The 22912-nt window shown below is 33.3% G+C and overlaps 1 protein-coding gene across 1 annotated transcript; it reads right to left on the reverse strand.

Moving 5' to 3' along the window:
* Positions 1-103: 103 nt before the first annotated feature.
* On the reverse strand, positions 104-1966 carry LOC130817552 (serine/threonine-protein phosphatase 7 long form homolog). The gene is made up of 4 exons (XM_057683318.1): positions 1840-1966; positions 1558-1752; positions 1051-1485; positions 104-971 (listed from the first exon to the last, which is right to left on the reverse strand). The coding sequence occupies exons 2-4, from the start codon at positions 1714-1716 to the stop codon at positions 630-632; spliced, it is 936 nt and encodes a 311-aa protein (XP_057539301.1). The 5' UTR covers positions 1717-1752; positions 1840-1966; the 3' UTR covers positions 104-629.
* Positions 1967-22912: the final 20946 nt, after the last annotated feature.

Here is a 22912-nt window from a genome sequence, read left to right on the forward strand (position 1 = left end):
AAGGAAAAAAAAAATTAAATTGCCTTAGTCGTTGTTACTAACAGCGACTTAGGTCCTTTAATTTTTTTTTTTTTTACGAAGTAAAGTAGCCGTTGTTAGTTAGAAAAATAGCCGTTAGGAACTTGAAAATAGCCGTTGTAATGATGTTCTATAAATAGCTCCTTCATTTCCCATACTTCATTATATCAATTCTACATCATTCTTCTTCTCTTAATTTCTAAAGGTAACATTATGTATTATATTAGTTTTACTTTTAATTTTTATATGTTAATATAATTTTTAAAAGTTCATTTACGTTACTATATTATATGTATTATGTAGATGTCAAAGGAGCATTGTATTGAAGAGCTTTGTGATTGTGGTTATGAAGTTGAGATTAATACAGATTGGAGCGACATTGTATTAAATTCATACTACATTCTTGGCGGAATGATTCATCGCCGAAAAGTCTGAGTACTTAACATCAAGGCAACGATGTACGTTTGCTAATACGATTAAAATATATACATGTACACATATATTACAAAGTATACACAAAAGTCAATATGTTACAAATTCTAAACATGTACAAGTGTTGAATATATACAAAATGTCACTAATCTTCAAAATATACAAAAATTATTGTAATGCTAATCCTCCTCCTGTACCTTGTCTAATTGTAACGGTTTACGACGCCTCCTACGATAGTAAGATGCAGTCGCATGACGCTCGGGTAGGGGAGGGGATTGATAGTGTGATGATGTGGCACCCTGTGAGGACCCGGCACCGTAGTCCGGGCACGTTAAGTCAACCTCCTCAAGATGAACGTCGTCGGCATGATGAGAAGATGAACCGCACTCGTACATAGTGGTGTCGGGCGCAGTCAATTCCGGAATGAATTGTTGAAACTGCGTCCCTCGGAGTATGCCTTGGGCAATCTCCCATACGGGCTCCTCTTGGGAGGAGCTGATGACTGATGCAATGCCCTGTGCCTGCAGTAAGACTTAAGTATTAATGAAATGTTTAAAGTGTAAGTTGTATGGATAATAATCAATGTTGAAGAATACTTACAAAGTGTGTCATCGTCGGTGCTGCGGGAGTGTACTGGGATGCCGCCATGATACCTCGTGGTGTCATCCATCGACGAGTAATGGAGAGGAACCACGGTATGTAATCCGCCGTAGTAGGTGCGCCTGCAGCGTCGATCGACGCACCTTGGGCCAGCAGCTCTAGCCTGTGCTCCCAACGAGCGACATGGCGCCAGTTGACCTCTAGCCAATTCTTGGGTTCCTGACCCTTGCGAGAGTGGTGGAGCTCCGCTTCTGTATCACATGGAGGCGGGATGCCCTGTACCATCCCAAATTGGCGCAGTACGCGCTCAGGGAGATGCACTTCGACTATGTCGAAGCAGATTAGAGGTACAGATGCTCTCCACGCCCCTGACAATATGCCCGAGTGCTGAGGCAATGCAGCGTATGCCTCAGGGGGGTAAGGGTCCCATAGAAACTAAACGTGAAAAATCGATTAATAAATTACTCAATGTGATACTTATAAAACAAGTTGTGGTGAAGTTGTTACCTGGTCAGCACGTAATAGATCGAGTTGATCGCGGTAGAATCCCACGCCCGATCCAGTGTGGGTCCTTGTTCGTCTTTCAAAGGACCACCGCGATCCATATGGCACATGCGGGGGAGGAAGCAGTGGTGGCGCAAATGCACCACGTCCCACACTCCTCATCGGTTGACCAATGAGAACATGCTCCCATGCCCAAAGCTATGAATTACCATTATAAGTAAGTAAAAGAGATACAAAAATATATAATAAATGAAACAAAACAGTAACATGTAAACTTATCATTACCTGTAGAATAATCAGGGGCCCAGCGATCTCCTTCACGTTCTTCCGTGAAGCTTCACAAAGTCTCCTGTACAGATACGCTAGGGCTGCCGAACCCCAGCTGTACCCGGAGATGACCTCCCATGGCACATCAAGCAACGTCAAGTACAATAGTTGTACTCGGTTTCCACAACATTGATATCTTCATTCCCTAGGGGTACCTCTTCTACATATAAATCTAAAGAAGGACTAGGGGTAGACCTTGAATATACCCACATTGCATCTATAGCCTCCTCATCCTCAAGCGGAAAAGCTAACAAATCTCCACTAAGATTGTACTTAAAACTTAAATTGACAGTACTTCTTTTAGTGTCAATGCCAATCCTAGAGCATATAAAATGTTTAAATTCATTCAAATCCATGTATGAATTGCCTGCAAACAGTTTACGTCTTCCCCCAACATACTTAACATTGTTACAAGTTGATCGAATTGAACCATTCCAAAAGCATACAACAGCCACACGAAATGAATCCATTTCTACAACAACACAATACAAAATCAACATCACCATCATATTCATAAATATATTACCACTACACATTTTAAATTCAACAACAAATTCTCGAACAAACTATTAATTATGAAGATCAAGGCAAATAATAACTACATTCGACATATTCGTAGAGCTTAAGTCTAAATGACCACTATACATGCCATACATTTTAAAATCAACACCAAATAGAAAAATTTAAAATTGAACAACAATTAGTAAATTCGTAAATTGCAACAATTCAATAACAACTTGAACAACAACACCAAATAAAAATGTACCTCAATAAGCTGTAGATCAACAACAATTAGTAAATTGCAAGTATATGAACCTACATTAATCGGAAAGATGATTAAAATTCACTAAACCCTAATTTTTCGAAAATTGAAAAGAATCAGAAAAAAATACCTTAATTCGATGTAGGAAGATTATACAACAAATTAGTGGTACCAACTTCGAATTTGAAGACTTTAGTTGAAGGATTGAATGTGATTTTAGTGGAGGAAAAACGAAGGAGAACTTGTGAAAGCAAAATGTCGTGAACTCGAATGAAGAGGAAGAAGAAATCTGAAAAATTTAAAAGGCCTAAGTCGCTGTTAGTAACAGCGACTTAGGCCTTTTATTTTTTTTTTTTTAAATTTTCGCTGTTACTAACAGCGATTAATCCCAAACCACAGCTTTGGATGTACGGACGCTTATTTTGGGAAATAAGCTTTCACGGAGCTTATTTTTGGATATAAGTTGTCTAATTGTCTTAGTTTTTTCACTTTCTCGCACGATTGAATGTTGGGCTATATGATGCTCAAAACTACCATATATTGATTGAAATTATGCTAGTGTTTGTACGAATACGTCTAGAAGGTTAGGAAAAAACCAAATATAATCATCCGTGATGAAGAACTGATGAAAAACAAATATTTTCTGAAACCCCCACTATCATTGCCGAAACACCTACCCAACCTTGATGACCATCAACAAACCATCCACAGCCTCAGCTACTTTAAGAACAATCCAAACTTTTCCCATCATGAAAAATAAAAGTTATCATTCAATCCAAACTTAAGTCTCAAAAGTTCCATATGGAGGATAGAGAAAGGGAAAGAGCACATTCACATATACCACCAAGCTTGATTTATAAGGAAAAAGCATGAAGAAAACTCATACTTTGACAGAAAAAGTGTTGAGAATGTACATGTTTGACAGGGAGAAAAAAAAAGATAACATTGGGCTGAGAAGTTGATGGAGTTGCATGAAGGTAGAAAATGAAGAAGTTAAAGAAAGAAAAAAGAATGAGGCTCGTAAGTAGGGATGGCAATTCACCCTTATCCGGCCCGATCTGAGGCACTTAATCCAATTCGATTTTGGGAAAATATAATATTCGACTCCAAATCTGATTATATATATTCGAATTCGATTCATAGTCAGACCAGAGTAGCACCTCATAAAAAATCAAATACTCTGTTTCGACTCCGACTCGAATCAACCCGACACCCAACTCCGAATTGAATATAATTTTTAATACTCAAAGTTTTAAACACAATGTTTTTGGTTTCATAATAGAAAATTGAAAGAGAGATGCAGGTGAATTATAGCCAAGGTTATTAAAAGGTAAACTTAACTCAAATTGAAAATAACTCTCAGAAATGGATAGTAGAATCGAATCGTAGAACCGAATGATTCAAGAATTTTGCAAAAATAAGTTGTAGTGGCCTATGTATTATTTTTAGCCATTTTTATTGTTAAAGAACACTTAAATTCTTTTTTTTTTTTACAACCGGTCCCCTGAAAGAACATCTCTCTAAAAGAAGTCTTTCAAGCCCAACCCATTAAAACTTAATGCTTACTCTTACTGCACAAGAATTTGTGTTTTCTTTTATATATTTTAAAAATGTTGTTATAAATACATATATACTTCTTTTTTGTTTCCTATTTTCTTTTTTTTTGAATGGACAAACATAAAAGATATGCACTAATTATATAATTAACAAATTAGTAAACAAACACGCCAAACAGATAGAGTAACAATGATTCATATTAAATTAAGCGATGACAAATAGAGTAATTTTGTAATAAGTTTTATCAAAGCTACATTATTTTATAACAACATTAAAGCTCTAATAACTTCATAACAATAAATGAAAAAACACAACGGTCTTCACAATCAATAATTCAAAAATTATCATATATGAACACCAATTCAATCATTTATAAGTCAGTAACACCAAATGAAACCTAGCCTCAAATGGTAATCTAAATAAAAAAATAGCTTTACGGTAGCGAGAATTTTCAATAAAAAGCTAAGAGTCCCAACTCTTACGGATACTATTCATATAATAGTTATATTATGTTCAAGAGTCTCAATTTAATCATTAAAAAGCAAAAACAATAGAAATTAGGGTCTGTGGATTTATTTTATTGGGTGGGCTAAGGCCCACTTGAGCATGAAACATTTCTAAAATTGTGTAGAATCGGTAAAATAGTTAGATTCGAGTTGCGATTCTACGTTTCTATACGATTCTAATAATTCTAGAAGTTGAAGGACATATTTTATTTATTAAGTTGTATTTGAAAACTACTTTATTAGTTTTTTTTATGCTTTTAAATTATTATTAATTCGAACTCCATCCCAGGTCCAAGGTTTCGAATCAGAGCAACGTTGGAGTATGCATAATCCGACTTCGATTGGAGGTGGAATGAAAAACCTAATTCGAGTTTTATCCGATGGATAATATTCCGAGTCGAGTCCGACCCATTGCCGTCCATACTCGTAAAGAGTAAGGATGAGTAGATCTAGAATTTTTTTTAATTGTGCTTAATAAAGGTCGGTATATAAGTAAAAGGAATAATGACTTTATTTAAAGTGTTAAAAGACAAAATTCATTACTTTTCAGTTTCACTGAATATGAAAAGTGTAGCAACTAAAAAGATACTTCCTCCAATTCAATTAATTGTCTCCTCTAGATTGGGCACGCAAATTAAGGATAGTGGGGGAACACTTAAAAGTGGGTAGTTGGGATATTTTAAGTTATTATATTAATTGTTAAGGTGGTAGTTGGGATATTTTAAGTAGTGTAAGTGGGGGTATTTTGGTCATTATTTGTGTGAACAAAGGGTATTTAAGGAAAAAAAAATCGATGAAAAAAATGGAAATGGGACAAGTAGGGTGAATTTACTCAATAAGGAAATAGGACAAGTAAATTAAATCGGAGGGAGTATTTAGCAGCAGTTAAAAATCGAAAAAGGTAATATTTTTATAAAATTTTCGAAAATTCCACATGGTAACCTTGAGGTATTGGATTTTTCACATGGTAACTAAAGTTTTTTAAAAATTTACGTGGTAACCTGGAGGTTTAACCAATTCATTCTCTATGACCTTTTTACACAGAATACGTTTGAAAATGTTAGTTTAGTAAGATTAAACCATTCTGTATGCCTATTTAATTACCAGATTATATTGCATTAATAACATAAATTTCCCCCAAAACATAAACCTTGATTTTTTCGTCTTTCCCCCAAATTACATTTTTTTTCCAAAAATCAAACCTTAATTTTTCAATTCTCCTTTTACTATCAAATTAGGATTATATTGTTCTTAATCTTACTAACCTAACATTTTATTGAATTTTTGATTATTGGAGATAGATTTCATTGAATTTGTGTTTTAAATTTAGGAATTTAGGGGAATTAGGATGAAATGAAAAAATATGATGTTGGGAGAGTTTAATTGGAAAAATAAGGGGTTTTCAAATTCTTCAGTTGTACAGGATGCTTTAATTTTACTAAAGTAACGTTTTCAAATATTTTTTGTGTAAAAAGTTTACGGAGAATGAATCGGGTGAACCTCAACGTTACCTCGTGGGTTTTAAAACCTTTGGTTACCACGTGAAAAACCCAATACCTCAAGGTTACCATGTAGAATTTTCCTAAAATTTTTAATGTACTGTACAAATACATGGGTATGGGCCTGGGTCTATAGTCTTCAGACCCAGACCCTCTCTCTAGACTCATTTAAGACTCAACCCTAATAGACCCGACCCAGACCCATCAAATCCACTCTAGACTCGACTTATTACATCATCTAAAATTAATTATAAATTCATTCTAAACCTATTTTAATATTTAGGTGGACTCAATGTTTATTTACACACAATCTATCGATCGATTGTAGTACTGACAATACTTTTAAAATGTTAAAAAAATTGAGTTTTAATAATTAAACCAAGATACATTTAGGACCTAGAACCAGTAGGTTCAAATTTTAAGGGTCCAAAATTGGGTCTCTCGACCTAACCCAACCCCGACACATGAACCATCCCAAGTTGAGATAGAGGATTATGTAGTGTATTAGGGCTGTTGAAAAAAACCCGATCCGCCCGACCTGATCTGTATTTTAAAAAAAATTTGCAACCTACGAATGGGGTACTGACTGGTAGTATTGACCTGGTGACCCGCTTAGCTGCTGCCTGCTGTACAGCGTGTACATACTTGTGGCCTCAAATCTTTACACTAAGATAAAGGTTTCTATCCTACATTCAGCCTCACAAATTTTTGACCCCTTTCCACCCTCTCAAGCATTTTTCAATAACTCAAATCCTCAATGACTCAATATTTATTTCAAATTATTAAGTTTTTGTCTAAGACTGTATCTCCTTTGATGATGAATTTGTACCCTTACTATGTTTTAATGGAGAATAAGGGTGTTGTGCCATTGGAGAACTGTTTGTTCAAGTCTATAACACTTTCAAAAGAAATGGTTGACCCGAATACTTTGCTTCATTACAAGAATGTGTATGATGCAATGATGATTTATTTTATTATTTCTGAATGAAAAACCTGAATATATCTGATGTTGTGGTGCATGTGAATGAGATTCAGATGGTCTTCAGAAGGATGATTCCAAAGAGCCTTATGCCACTATGGATAATGTGGATATTTACAATTCTAACCTCATTCAGCACATTCATGAAAAGACTGCCACATATAACAACAAAATCAGCCAAAAAAATCAACCCTGGTGGTTGGTGAGTGGTGGTGAAGATATCTGTAGAAATTATCGTAAGATTCAAGGTTCTGACCGTCTCTACCAACTTCAAACACCATAAAATTGGATACTTTGTTACTCCGTATTTAAACAGGGAAAAAGCCTTCTCTAAACAAAACCTATTATGCCTTTATTAAGACAAAACAATTATTTATTAGGAGTAGGAATGTCAAATTAAAATAATCAATACGATTTCTAGTGTTTCTGTGTTCACATTATTTAATATAGGACAATATATTTTATAAATGGAAAATTGTCAAAAAGTACAAAATAAAAAAATGTTTTGTCAAAAAATTTATATTGAAATTTTTTCTTTTCCAAAGAGTACCAAGTAATATTGTTCTTTAGTTGACTGTTAAATATAAGGCTTGACTGGTCAAAAACGAAAATTCTTTCTTTCTTATCTTCAATTTCTTTTCCAATTTAATTTCGATTTTGAGTAAAATGTAGGGGCGGAAGATAGTGAAGAAATTGAATTGGAAAAGAATTTGAAGATGAGGAAGAAAAGTTTTCGATTTATCAAATTTAAAAGAAGTTCATTCCACCAAATTAAATTAAATGTCCCTTTTAATTTAGTGATTCCAAGACCCCATTTCCACTAATCTTAAGCAAGCTTTGGCTTGTCACTCAAAGTTAATGGTTATAGGTAAAGAAACTATTTCTTAATTATTCATAATAATTCTTGGTTAGTAATAATATAACTTTTTATCTATTATTGCCCCATGCCTCTAAGTGCCAACTTTTCTTGACCTACTTAGTTGAGTTAAACTACTTTTCACCAGCTACTTATCTTAGGATAGCACCTCGCTTTGGCGAAACCTACCTAATTAACGATCTAAAGCTTCATAGTGTTAGTAAATGAAATAGCATTACAACTCAATATTATTAGGGACTATGGTTTTTTTTATCAACACAAATAAAAGTGAGCTCTAATTAATCGAATCAATAAACTAAACAACCAAAGAATGCATCATCAAGCAATATAGCCAAACACAATAAAGCAATAAAATAATGCATAAATAAGATTTCTAGTGTGGCCCCAAAACACTTGAAAATCTAATCTTCAAGGCCCATCTTTTGAACACCACTTGAATTTCTAATCTTCTTGTTCTTCAACTCCATCAATACATACATAATAGTAATTAAACTTTAAAACATAAAAAATAAACTATTTAACTATTACATTCAAAATGAACGATACACAGATCGTATTTAATTACATTCAAAAATAACAGCGTGCAAACCGTATGATCTATACTAATTGGGTCATACTAGTTACCATAACCTGTATAACAATTATCATTTACCCATTTACTATTTGTAAATGGTCCATGCTATATAATATTTAAACAAATATAAAGAAATATGAATGAAGTACATAAATGAATATATAATCTTATTATTTAAAATAAACATGATAATTAATCTCATTATTCAATTTTAATTTGCATGAATTTTAATTGATTCATAATCAATCGAGTAAATTATTTTACTTATCTTAAGCAAAATAAACCTCCCACTTAAAATTATATCCATTATAAGTGAGCTTTATTAACATTTAATAATAAAATTATTCCCTTAAACATTCATCTAATGAATTTTTATTTAAGCCTAGCATAGAAAGGAATGGAAAATAGCACAAATCAATATTAGCACCATTTAACCATACTAACGCTAAACAATTACAAAAAAACGTAGACTTAAATTAGACCTTCTAATTACATTTAGTCAAACCAAAATCTACTAATAATTTTTTTTTTATTAAAATCAACTGAACAATTTAGTTAAGAAAATAACAAAAATAAAATAAAATAAAATGGCACATGAAGGATGAAGGAATAAAAAAAAACATCAATTTAACAAACCCTCTCCTAAAGTTCATAACTTTATGATGCAAATTATAATTATCATGTGAAGATAAATAATTCATATATATTATTTATGTACAATGAATATTTAATTGCCCAAAACATATCAATAAAAGAGGAAACTGATACCACTTTAGGGTTCTAGTATTATTAACTTTTAACATGCGAAAAACTAAAACCTTTCAAACATATCAATAAAAGAGGAAACTAATACCACTTTAGGGTTCTAGTATTATTAACTTTTAACATGCGAAAAACTAAAACCTTTCAAGATTCAATTATTGACATGAGATGAAACAAATAAATATCGAGACGAAAAATTATACCTTTGTAGCGTGAATCACTAGCAAAATTGAAATATTTGTCAAGATCGATACGAAGTTAAGAATTTTGATGAACGATAATAATTTCAATGAACTAACAAACGTTTGATAAAATAAAATTTGCAAAATTGACACAATGATTTAGGGAGGTTCATCCAATAATGGCTACGTCCTCCGTGGTGTGTAGTTGCTTGTTTATATTATTTCAATGGAGTAAAACACTCTTACAAATGAAGTATTACAATTGAGTAAGAGATAAAACAAAAGGTTATATGTTTGGCTTAGGGGTTGTGTTTGATGTATTTGATGTGTGTATGAGAGCTCTCTATTTATAGGATCAAAGCTAGGAATAAATGATAATGAAACAGCCCCATGTACTTAAAGAGTCAAAACAACATTCTAGGAGCATCAGAGACATTGCTCGACCAAAACAGAAGCTCGCTCGGTCGAGCGGTTTGGTTAAGCGGGCTACAGGAAGTTTCTGGTTACATTTTGTCTGCTCGCTCGACCCACCTTGGAGCTCGCTCGATCAAGCAAGCTGGTCGAGCGGCACTTCAGTGAACTTCTGACAATTTTACTCAACTTTGCATAGTAGAGCATCTTGAATTAAACCTTAGCACTTTTTTTTGTAAGTCCCATAAGTCCCATGATTAACTCACACTTCATTACCTCATTAATCCATACTTTAATCATCACCATAAACCACAAACATTAAGATAAAACTTAATACACTCATTCATGACATTTCTAGGATTCAATCCCATAAGTCACCACATGAATGCACACATAAATGTGCAATCAATTCACACCATTCATAACAAAAATAACCACGAAACAAGAATCGCAAATAAAGTTACTCTAGTGTAGTCCACCCACAACATCTTGCGAGACTTCATATACTAGAATAATGTTTAAAAACAATTCTTAAACCAATTTTGTGTGTATACACCCCTAGTATTTTACTCATAATTTCTCTCAAATTTTAGCATAACTCACAGTACCACTATATCTCTCGTGCTTATCTAGTAGAAAACATATATAATCTCTCCTTTTAAGACTTTGCAAATTTCATGTACATACGTACATTACACCTTCTAATGCTAATTACTTATTAGATGAATTGGGTGTTTTGAAGAGTCTCATAAAACATTAAAGTTTAATGATAGAGACTTACAAATTTTATTTATTTACTTAGGAGTTTATTAGTCACTAGTAAAACATAATGTTATTTGACGTAGACTAAAGTAACGTCTTGTTGTATATTGACTTAATTACGTTAAACGACTTGATTATTGAACATTTCTAACAAAAATATCATTACTGTGGTTCATGTGGGTATGGTTGTAGAACAGGGGATAAGAAAGGAACTGATACTTCTTGGTTAGTTGATGCTGTTGATAATGGTGTAGTCATTTTAACAGGGTGTAAAGCCCAGAAATTCGTGCTCGAAACCAACAAAAATGAAGGAAAAAGATCAAAGAAATCTATTGGGGTTTTAGCAAAGAATCTTCTAATTGAATCCAAAATTCAAATTTCAGCTTGTGGATCTTTGTTTATACTCCCAATTTTGATCTCTAGTGGGTTGAAGAATCCCAACATTGGAACAAATCTCCATCTGCATCCTACATTATTAGCTTGGGGTGTGTTTCCAGAATGTTCTACACCAAATCTCAAAGGAAAATCTTATGAAGGAGGAATCATTTCTTCACTTCATCAGGTTATTTCTAAAACATCTGATGAAATTCATGCCATCATTGAAGCTACATTACTTGATATGACTCGGTATGAATGCTTTACAATAAAATTATCAAAACAGAGAATGAAGTAATAGCATCAAAACAGAGATTAACAAACACTACCCAAATTCAAAATTGTATAATACAAATATAACATTATGCAAAAACAAGCAAAAAAACTTAATACATCTATAAATTTGATTCAATTCGGAATTATAGAACCAAAATTTGAAATTTAAGGCAAAAAGAAAATGGAAAACCATATGCAAAACTTACTTGAAAGAGATGAAAGACAAATGACAATCTTGGAAACACTGATGAAGACCACGATGAAGCGCACAAGGAGAAGTTTAGGGTTTTCAGAGTTTAGGGAAATTTTCTTAAATTGGGTTAATAATTTCGTATTTCAGTCAAAATTGAGATGGTATCAGTCGAAGGAGAAGTTGAAAGGCCGAAAGTGTAGCGCGGTTTTAAGTATAATTTGGAATTCATTTTACTTTTTTAAAATTTGATAGTGTTAGTCGCCCTTAATAAGCGTAACTGATATTAACAGCTCTTAGTTACGCTTATAAGTGTTGCTATGATTCCCACGCTTAATAAGCGTGCCTGGCTAACTAAAATAAGACAATTACACTTAACTAAGTGAGTCAAATTAAGTGTAGGTATAGGCAACGTTTTTAGTAGTGTTTAGCGGTTTTCAAACACTCTTCCTTCTCAACTTCTCAACTTCTCATCTTCACAAAACTCCTTTCTCACAGTTTTTCAGTCTCCATTTTCGTTTCTTCACAGTCTCTTTTGTTCCTTCTGCGGTTGTGACTCCATAATCGTCCTTGTCCAAACTCCGATCTTGTTTACCCTATATATCACATATAGAGGAAATTGACATTTTAGCTTATAGGAAAGCTAAAAGTGTTTTTTTTTCAATACTTTCATGCATGGCCAACGATATTTTAGCCATTCTAGTTACATATGTTGCTTCATAGACTTCCTGGGGGGGGTCGAATTTTGAGCATATTGAGAGCTTCACTATTGCCTAAGAACGTGGAGATTTTTGTAACAACTAGTAGTTGGATGTATGGCTTCGAACTGGAAGAGAAAAATGAAGAATATCTTAATTTACTAAAAGAAATTTCAAGTTCAAAGTAAATCAACAATTAAAGTAATTTTCTATAGCGTTTCTGATGTATGTTTTCATGTTTGTTGTTTTGGTATGATATGCTCTTTTCACATTGGTGGATTAAATTTAATATTGGTTGTAGAGTTACTTGGTGCTTTCTATAAATGAAATACAAAGTATCTTGGTTCTTTTTATGTTCGTTGTAGGGGTTGACTACTTTTTCTTGCTTTGAGGCTCTAATCAACCTGCTATGAGGTGGTGATTTAGTTTACTATCTTGCTTGTAATATCATTGATAAATCTTCATTAGCAACAGCACTAGAAGAATTTCTTTCCTTGTTAAATTCAATGTATAGTTTCATTAAAAGAATTTAGTTAACTATCTTGCTTGTAATATCATTGATAAGATGGTTAGCGAAGTCAGAAAGTTGTTTTGGTGGAAAGGGTTAAAGAAAGATGTAACTGCATTTGTGTCAAAATGTCTGGTATGTCAAAAGACCAAGTCAGAGAGAAGGAAAGAAGCTGGGTTGACGCAACCTTTAGATATAGCTGATTGGAAGTGGGATTCAATTTCAATGGATTTTGTGGTTGGTTTGCCGAGGTCAAGGAGGGGTAATGACTCCATTTGGGTTATAGTCGATCGATTGATGAAGACTAGTCGGTTTATTGTTGTAAAAACAACTTGGTCGGTGAAACAATTAGCTGAAATCTATGTTTGAGAGAAAGTCAAATTACATGGGGTGCCCAGAACTATCATTTCTGATAGGGATTCTAAATTCACATCACATTTTTGGAAAGAATTACAAGAAGCTTTCGGAACAAAGTTGAGTTTGAGTACTGGTTTTCATCTGGCTACTGATGACAAAACGGAGAGAACTATTTTTGGGGCAGTTTTGATTGTTTTTGGATTATAGTGTCTTCATAAGATTTGTAGAGCTTTGAATCACGGTCGCGTGAGCACTTGAATCGCCTCAAAATGAGTTCGTATGAGGGAGTTATGTTCAAAATACTAGTAGGCCGTTATGAAAATCGACAATGAGGTTTCTGTTTTGTTCTGTCCGAACATATGTTGCTATTTTTGAGACAGTTAGAGTCATTTTAGGGTTCTGATGTCTTCATGAGATTTATAGAGCTTCAAGTCGCGGTCGCGTGTGCTCTTGAACCGCTCCACAATGAGTTCGTATGAGAGAGTTATGTTCAAAATAGTGAAATACCAACAGGCTGTCATAAAAATCAATAATAAGCTTTCTGTTTTTCCATTTTCGGGGCTGTTTTGATTGTTTCTAGGTTTTAGTGTCTGCAGAAGAATAGTAGAGCTCTGAGTCATGGTCGCGTAGCCACTTGAATCGCGTCTATACGAGTTCTTATGAGGAAGTTATGACCGAATTATTAACAGGTGTCCTAATATGGTACTAAAATGAAATTTATTAAGTGGGATTAGGAACTATAAAATGAATTGGATGTTTAAGGTTATTTATTGGGTATTTGAGATTAATTTAGGGTTATTATTCTCCCTTTATTGATTGGTATTTTAAATGATGATGTATTGATTATATTTTAAGTAATGATTGTGATTTCAAAAGAAAATTTAGTGAATTCTTGTTTTGTTTTATAATAAAATATTCGACATCGAAAAACGTCCGTTTTTGAGAATTGGCAATGGATATTCATATCTGGATTATTGTGAAATCCTATAGCTAGATAATAGGTAATGGTTATTCGGATTGGTCTCGAGCCCCCGATCCTGTTTCGTTCTTGCAAGAGCTGTATTTTCAGTGATGACGATCACCTGTGTTCTCAGGATTTAGATCAAGCCTACTTCCTGACGGTCCATTATATTCCCACATTTTAAACAGTTATTACATTATTGTTTTAAATGAGTTTTGAATAAATATGTTTGGTATATAAAGTTTTGTCTGTTTTGCAATGGAAGCATATATTTCATTTGCCGTATTATTTCGCTATTAACTTGTAAAGTTATAGCCATTTTTTGATTCGTTATGAACTAAAGGTTCATAGCCGTATTTATGTCGATACCAAATGGTCTTTTAAAAGAGTTTGAACTTGGATAAAATAATGTTTATAAATGGTTACCAAGTGAACAAGGAATTTGATTGGAGATGTTTGTTAATGACTTGTATATTAATTGAGTTGCTTATGGAGACACAAGATAAATTCAAAGAATGTAATGATAAATGTCTCCAACTTGAAAAAGACCTTAAGATTAGTAAAGACCATGTTTCTTATATAAATGCCTTTAGATCTGACGTCCAAAATAGATTCTTTAATTTGCTAGATAAAAATATTATTTTAAAGCACTAGTGGAAAAAACCTCATTTGCTACGGTTTTTTGGCCATTTTTTGCTGCGGTTTTGGCCCCCAGCAATAGTGATAGCAGCAAATGTTCTACTTTAAATGCTGCGGTTAAAAACCGCAGAAAAAAAGGGCATTATTTGCTGCGATCAAAACAAAACCGCAGGAAATAAGGAGGGGTATTTGCTGCGGTCAGAGGCAAAACCGCAGCAAATAAATGGGGCATTATTTGCTGCGGTTTTGCCCCTGACCGCAGCAAATACTTCTATTTTTTTTTCTTTTTTCGTTTTATACTTATAATAATCCAATAATAATACAATGTAATAATAGTGATTAATCCAATGATAATCACAGATAATCAACAATAATCTCTTTGTAATAATAAACTCTCGCTCGTATATATAATATAATATTATGTACGTACATAATTATATATATATATATATATATATATATATATATATATATATATATATATATATATATATATATATATATATATATATATATATATATATATATATATATATATATATATATATATATATATATATATACACACACACACATTAAAGTATAAAAAATAATCTATACTAATTACAATTTATCAAGGACAAATATTAGAAAGATACGCGACAATCTTGTCTTTTAATTCGCGCATCTCTCCACTTCTCAAAGGGCGTGTTTCCCTCGGAATGTCGTTTAAAACCTATAATATAATATAAAAATAAAAGATTAATATATAAACATTAGATTTTACTAATAATTATTTAAGAACGTAACAAATACTTACGACATCTATATTTTCGACTCCAAACTCCTTCACGGATTTTATAATATCGTCCATATACTTCAGCGCGTAGTAGCCGCATTCAACGGAAGAAGAAGGTTGTTGAAAGCACTAAGAGAAAATAGATGTTAGTGTCAAAAACGGTTAAAAACGCATAAAATGGCAACTTAACACGTAATTTCTAGCATATGACTACGATTTTCAATTCTAACCACTTCAACACATTAATATATACCAAATAGTGTTGTGTGCCAAGTTTCGTGCAAAACAAACCAAGTTTGAGCTACTTTACGCGCGAAAGTGCCAAAAACGGTTAAAAACGCATAAAATCGCAACTTAATACGTAATTTCTAGCATATGAATATGATTTTCAATTCTAACCACTTCAACACAATAATATATACCAAATAGTGTTGTGTGCCAAGTTTCGTGCATAACAAACCAAGTTTGAGCTACTTTACGCGCGAAAGTGACTAAAACGCTTAAAAACGCATAAAATCGCAACTTAACACGTAATTTCTAGCATATGACTATGATTTTCAATTCTAACCACTTCAACACAATAATATATTCCAAATAGTGTTGTGTGCCAAGTTTCGTGCATAACAAACCAATTGAGCTACTTTATGCGCGAAATTGACAAAAACGCTTAAAAACGCATAAAATCGCAACTTAACACGTAATTTCTAGCATATGACTATGATTTTCAATTCTATCCACTTCAACACAATGGAAAGAGTGAAAAAGGAAATTATTATTCTTAATGTTGAATTGACTCAATATAAATTATTAGGCTTGAATAAGGAATTAAATGACTCAATTATTAAAGATTTATGTTCTGATTTTCAAAAATTGAAAATCAACTTAGAATCCAACCAAACCGACAATGATAAATTAGAACTTGAATTAAATTCAAGAGAAAAAGGGAAAATCAAAAATGTTCCCAAATGGATTCTAAATGCTAAAAGTAAAAATTCAGAAGACCTAGATTACCATAAGAATAATAAAAAGAAAAAGGTCTATGTCGATCTCTCAAGTAGCGAAGTATGTACCTTTTGTGGAAAAACTAGACATCTAAAAATCCAGTGTGCCAAAAGGGAACAGCATACTGTCTCCAATAGAGACTATGTCGATCGTATTTGGATTAAGAAAGTTGATTCATGTCAAATCGACAAGGAACCCAAGAAAGACTGGGTTTGTAATTCTAACAATTAATTTTTCTTGCAGGTTCTAGTGAGGGGGAAGAACTCATGGTATCTCGAAAAAGTGGGTGTTCCAAGCACATGACAGGTGATAAATTAAAATTTCTCTCACTGGAAACCTATGATGGGGGAACTGTGACTTTCGATGACAACATGAAAGGTGAAATCATCGCCAAAGGAAAAGTATGAAGGTCAAGTTCCCATGTAATTGATAATGTATTTTTGGTCGAAAATTTGAAACATAACTTACTAAGTATTTCTCAGTTCTGTGACAAAGGTAACTCTGTAAACTTCACTTCTGAAAGATGTATTATTTATAGGAGTGACTTAGGAGATACTGTTCTGGAAGGGATCCGAAAAGGGAACACTTATGTTGTGGACATCAGCACTGTTCCCAAATCGAGTCTGACTTGTCTCAGTGTCATAGAGGATGACCCTCTTCTTTGGCATAAACATCTAAGTCATGCCAACTTTTCTTCGATTAATACCTTAAGATCAAAAGACCTAGTAAGAGGATTGCCATCTATAAAATTCTTAAAGGATGAAATTTGTGATCCTTGTGCCAAAGGAAAACAAGGTCGTCCTTTACACCAAAGAATGTGGTGACCACTTCAAAACCGCTTGAACTAATCCATATGGATCTTTGTGGACCTATGAGAATCCAAAGCCGTAGTGGCAAGCGATATGTATTTGTGATTGTTGATGACTATAGTAGATTTACATGGACTTTATTTTTAGTAAGCAAAGATGAAGCTTTTAATGAGTTTGTTTCTTTTGCTAATAAAATAGAAAAATCTAGTAATAATCAACTTATTCACATAAGATCACATCATGGTAAAGAATTTGAAAATTCAAGCTTTATTAATTATTGTAATGAACATGGAATAAGCCATAATTTTGCTGCAACAAGAACCCCGCAACAAAATGGTGTAGGAGAAAGAAAAAATAGAACATTAGAGGAAATGGCTAGAACCATGTTAATTGCTAGTGGTCTTCCTAGAAATTTTTGGGCCAAGTCTGTCAATACTGCATGCTATATTTTAAATCGTGTACTAATAAGATCTATCATTTCTAAAACACCCTATGAATTGTTTAAAGGCGTAAAACCAAATATTTCCTATTTTTGCGTGTTTGGATGTTAATGGAAAACGAAATATAGGAAAGTTTGATAAAACAAGTGATGAAGCAGTATTTCTTGGTTATTCATCTCATAGTAAAGCTTATAGAGTTTACAACAAGAGAACTATGTGCGTAGAAGAATCCGTTCACATTATTTTTGATGAAACTAAGTTTATGACAAGTGAACAGGATACAAATGAATTTAAAATAGGTCTTGCAAATTTGGAAGATGATGAAGATGTAATAAAAGAGCAAGATCAAAGAACAGTAGGAGAACAACTGATTCAAGAACAAACTGAAGTACCAGACAATACAGAACAACTAATAAATGAGGACCAACAAGTTGTTCCCAATCCATCTGTTCCCAGAAATGAGCAAACTAATCCAGTTAAAAATGAGCAGAATAACAATCAAGTTAATGACCCTGAGCCTACAACAGTTCTAACAAGAGAATTTGTGCGCAAAACTTGGAGATATCAAAAATGTCAGACACTTGATTTGATAGTCAGTGATCTAAATAAGGGAACACAAACCAGATCCTAAATGAGAAATTTCTGTGCACACTTTGCATTCCTCTCAACACTTGAACCCCAGAATCACGAAGAAGCTTTGAAAGATTCCGAATGGGTTATTGCCATGCCAGATGAACTAAATAAATTTGAAAGAAATAAAGTATGACACTTAGAACCCAACCAAAACACAAGAAGGTAATTGGACTAAAGTGGGTTTTTATAAACAAATTGGATGAGCATGGAATCATAGTGAGAAACAAAGAAAGAATCGTGGTTAAAGGGTACAATCAACAAGAAGGGATTGATTATACCGAGACATTTGCTCCGGTAGCGAGATTATGCAGAAGATCTTGTTAACAGGAAAAACACTTCAGGTATGGTACAATTTCTTGGCTCATGTTTAGTATTGTGGTGTTCCAAGAAACAAAACACCGTTGCACTATCCACCGCTAAAGCAGAATATGTGGCAGCAGCAGCTTGTTGTTCCCAAATGCTTTGGATAAAACAGCAGCTAAGAGATTTTGGTATTAAGTTTGAATGTGTTCCTATTTATTGTGATAATACCAGTGCCATATGCATATCTAAAGATCCAGTGCATCATTCTAGAGTTAAATATATCCATATAAGACATCATTTTCTTAAGGATAATGTAGAAAATAAAAATATTATTGTTAAGCATGTTAACACAAAGGAGCAAATAGCAGACATCATGATAAAATCACTTCCAAGGGAACAACATGAAAAGATGAGGTTAGAACTTGGCATGATTAAGCTACATTAAAATTTATGACAAGCATTCTCCTCAAGGCAAAATGAAGGATGATCAAGCAAGGACCTACTCAAGGTGATCAAGCAATTTTGATCAAAAATTCTTCTTTGAATTTTTTTTCAATGAATACTAACTTTAATGTTATGCAGGATGATACTTTGTATTGGTGGATCGATTCAGGAGCTTCACGACATGTATAACTCTACAAAATGGTTCAAAACCTTACATAAGGTGGTTAATGGGGAGCATCTCTTTATGGGAAAAAACACACCTATCATGGTCCAAGGCAAAGGACAAATTGAGCTATTGTTCACTTCGGGGAATCTCTTGGTTATAAGAGATGTTTACTATGCACCCGAATTTGGTAGACATCTTGTCTCAGGACTGGTCTTGAATCGATTAGGCTATAAACTAGTGTTTCAAGCGGATAGGTGTATTATCTTTAAGAATAACTTGTTTATAGGACGTTCTTATCTTTGTAATAATCTTTTTAAGTTTTCTGTAGATTTGAATAAAGATGTTATATGTAATATTTTACGTGATTTGAGTAATGAAAAGGTTGATTTACATTATTTGTGGCATGTTAGACTAGAACATGTAAATTTTTACAAAATTGCTTTTACATCTGGACATGACTTGATTCCTATGTGCACTAAAATGTCTAAAAATTACAAAACGTGCATGTTAAATAAGATCACAAGAATACCATTTAAAAGTGTTGAACAAAAATCCGAAATTTTAGAATTAATACGTATTGATTTTTGTGACTTTCATAGTACACCTTTATTGGAAAGTAAGAAATATGTCATAACTTTTATTTAAGATTTTTCCAAGTTTTGTTATGTATGCATTTTACATACAAAAGATGAGGCTCTTAATTACTTTAAGATTTACAAAAGTGAAGTAGAAATACAAATTAGTAGTAAACTTAAAAGCTTAATAATCGATAAAGGAGGTGAATATTAGGATTAGACCTGGGAAAATTTGATCCGACCCGAAAATGAACCCGGGACCGACCCGACAAAACCCGAACCCGACCGACCCGAAAGCGACTTAATCCGAAACATGACCGACCCGATAATTACCCGACCGAAAATGACCTGACCGGAAACCGACCCGTTTTGACCGATTTAATATCAATTTTTAGAGTAATTTCAATGTTAGATTTCATTTCAAATAAAATTTTAGTTTTCAAAGTATCTCAACATATTGAGTATATCACTTGAACCCTAAAATTCATCAATAGATCTCAAAAAACACGTATTTAACGTCTTTTTAGCCATCTTAATTATTTTTCTTTAAAAACAGGACGTTATAATCATCTTAATTGAATACATTTATCTTGTTAAATCAGTCAAATGAGTTTTTAATTCTTCTACATTTCAGTAAGCAAATCAATATAATTTATACGAACGTTTCGCACGTTTGAATGAGCTTTTCAAAAAACGAATGTCGCTACCCTAAATTATAAAACGCGTATCTTATAAGACGAAATAAGTACTTAGTTAGTTGTATATCTTTCCAACATGAAAATTGTGAAGATAATTTTAACGTCATTTTTATCTAACGTTACAATTATAATAAACAAAATAACTTTTATAAAGCGCGTATCTTACAAGTCTTTCAAAATAAGTATTAATTCCCCTATTTTTCTTGTACTTAAATGAACCTGACATACCAACTATTTTTTGAAAATCGTACATGTAATTTCTCTAATGATTTTTTTTAGACATTTTAATGATTTTTTTTTTATGTTGAATTAGTCGATTAGATATTCTAATGTTTTATGGTAACCCGTTGGGTCAATCCGAACCTACCCGAAACCCAGAGTGATCCGACCTGAAACTGACCTGATCCGAAACTGACCCAACCCGAAAATGACCCGACCGAAATTGATCCGACCCAAAACCCGACCGACCGACCGTTTTCCCAGGTCTAATTAGGATCCAACTTACTTTAATTTAATGGGTATTATACATGAAACAACCGTCGAATACGCACCACAATCAAATGGTGTGGCGGAGAGGAAAAACCGTACTCTACAAGAGATGGTTACTTCTATGTTATCCTACTCTGGCTTGAGTGAAGGATTTTTGGGTGAAGCAATGTTGACGACTTGTCACATTCTTAACCGGGTTCCAATGAGAAAAAATAAGGAAACTCCTTATGAGCTTTAGTACAAAAGAAAACCAAATTAAGCTATCTTAAAGTTTGGGGATGTAGGGCTATTGTAAGATTGCCTGGTAACAAAAGAAAGAAACTCGGCGAACGAGGGGTTGAATGGATTTTTATAGGTTATGTTATTCATAGCAAAACTTATAGGTTTTGTGTTATAAAAAAAAATGACTTCATGTCGATTCATTCGATTATTGAGTCAATAGATGCAATTTTTGATGAAAATAGATTTTCATCATTAAGTAGACAAAGAAATCTACAAGTTTGTACCAATGAGGATATTGATGATAATCAAGAAGGTTCGCCTCTAGATGTTGATGAAAATCTACAACTAGATGAACAACAATGTGTTGATCCTATTCCTGAATGTAGTAAGAGACAACGAAAAGCTAAAAGCTTTGGACCAGATTTCGAAGTATATTTGGTTGAAGGTACTAGGAGAAAAATTTCTTCAAGAGTTCCATATTTATTAAATGTGGAAGGTGACCCATTGACTTACAGAGATACTATGGCATCACATGATAATACTTTTTGGAAAGAGGTTATTGATGAGATGCAATCCATCATGGGAAATAACACTTGGGTATTAGTGGATCTTCCTCCTACTTGTAAACCAATAGGTTGCAAGTGAATTTTTCAAAAGAAAATAAAGATTGATGGCACTATTGACAAGTTCAAGGCCCGTTAGTGGCACAAGGCTTTAGACAAAAGTTTGGTATTGATCCTTTTGATACATATGCACCGGTTGCAAGAATAACCACTATTCGATTATTGGTAGCTCTAGCTACAATTTATCATCTAGAGATCCATCAAATGGATGTTAAAACCGCATTTCTATATTGGGAATCAGATGAAGAATTTTAAATGAAACAACCCGAAGGGTTTGTTTTGGAAGGACAAGAGCAAAAGGTGTATAAGCTTGTTAAATCCTTATATGGACTTAAACAAGAACCTAAGCAATGGCATCAAAAGTTTGATGATGAAACAATTTCGTCCTTTGGATTCAAATTGAATCAAGCGGATAAGTGCGTTTATAGCAAATTTGATAGCCATGGTAATGGGGTTATCATTTGTCTATATGCAGATGACATGCTTATCTTTGGTACTAGTTTTATACAAGTTCAAGAGACAAAAGACTTTTTGTCTAGATCTTTTCAAATGAAGGATATGGGGGAGGTTGATGTTATCTTAGGTATTAAGATCATGAGACAAGGTAACCAAATCAAGCTAAGTCAATCTCACTATGTTGAGAAAATACTTAAGCGATTTAGTATGGTTGATAAGACATCGGTCTCTACTCCCATGGAACTAGGTGTGAAATTTGCCAAACATACCGGACAACTAATTTCACTATTGGAGTATTCAAAGGTCATTGGATCTTTGATGTATGCGATAACCTGTACAAGGCCAGGCATAGCTTTTGTGGTTGGTAAACTGAGTAGATTTACAAGCAATCCGAGTCCCTATCATTACATGGCGATAAGGAGAGTATTAAGATACTTGTTGCGTACTAAATATTATGGTATTGCATATAGTGGAGAACCTTCTTTTTTGGAAGGTTATTTTGACGTCAGCTAGATCA

The sequence above is a fragment of the Amaranthus tricolor genome, chromosome 7 (assembly GCF_026212465.1).
Source record: "Amaranthus tricolor cultivar Red isolate AtriRed21 chromosome 7, ASM2621246v1, whole genome shotgun sequence".
NCBI classification, from domain to species: Eukaryota; Viridiplantae; Streptophyta; class Magnoliopsida; order Caryophyllales; family Amaranthaceae; genus Amaranthus; species Amaranthus tricolor.

Coding starts and splice junctions, on each gene's coding strand:
- LOC130817552 (XM_057683318.1), bottom strand. CDS start 1,716: ATGAGGAGTGTGGGACGTGGTGCATTTGCGCCACCACTGCTTCCTCCC. Junction 1,486..1,557: donor ATCTATTACGTGCTGACCAG/GTAACAACTTCA, acceptor TTTCACGTTTAG/TTTCTATGGGACCCTTACCC. Junction 972..1,050: donor CACCGACGATGACACACTTT/GTAAGTATTCTT, acceptor GTCTTACTGCAG/GCACAGGGCATTGCATCAGT.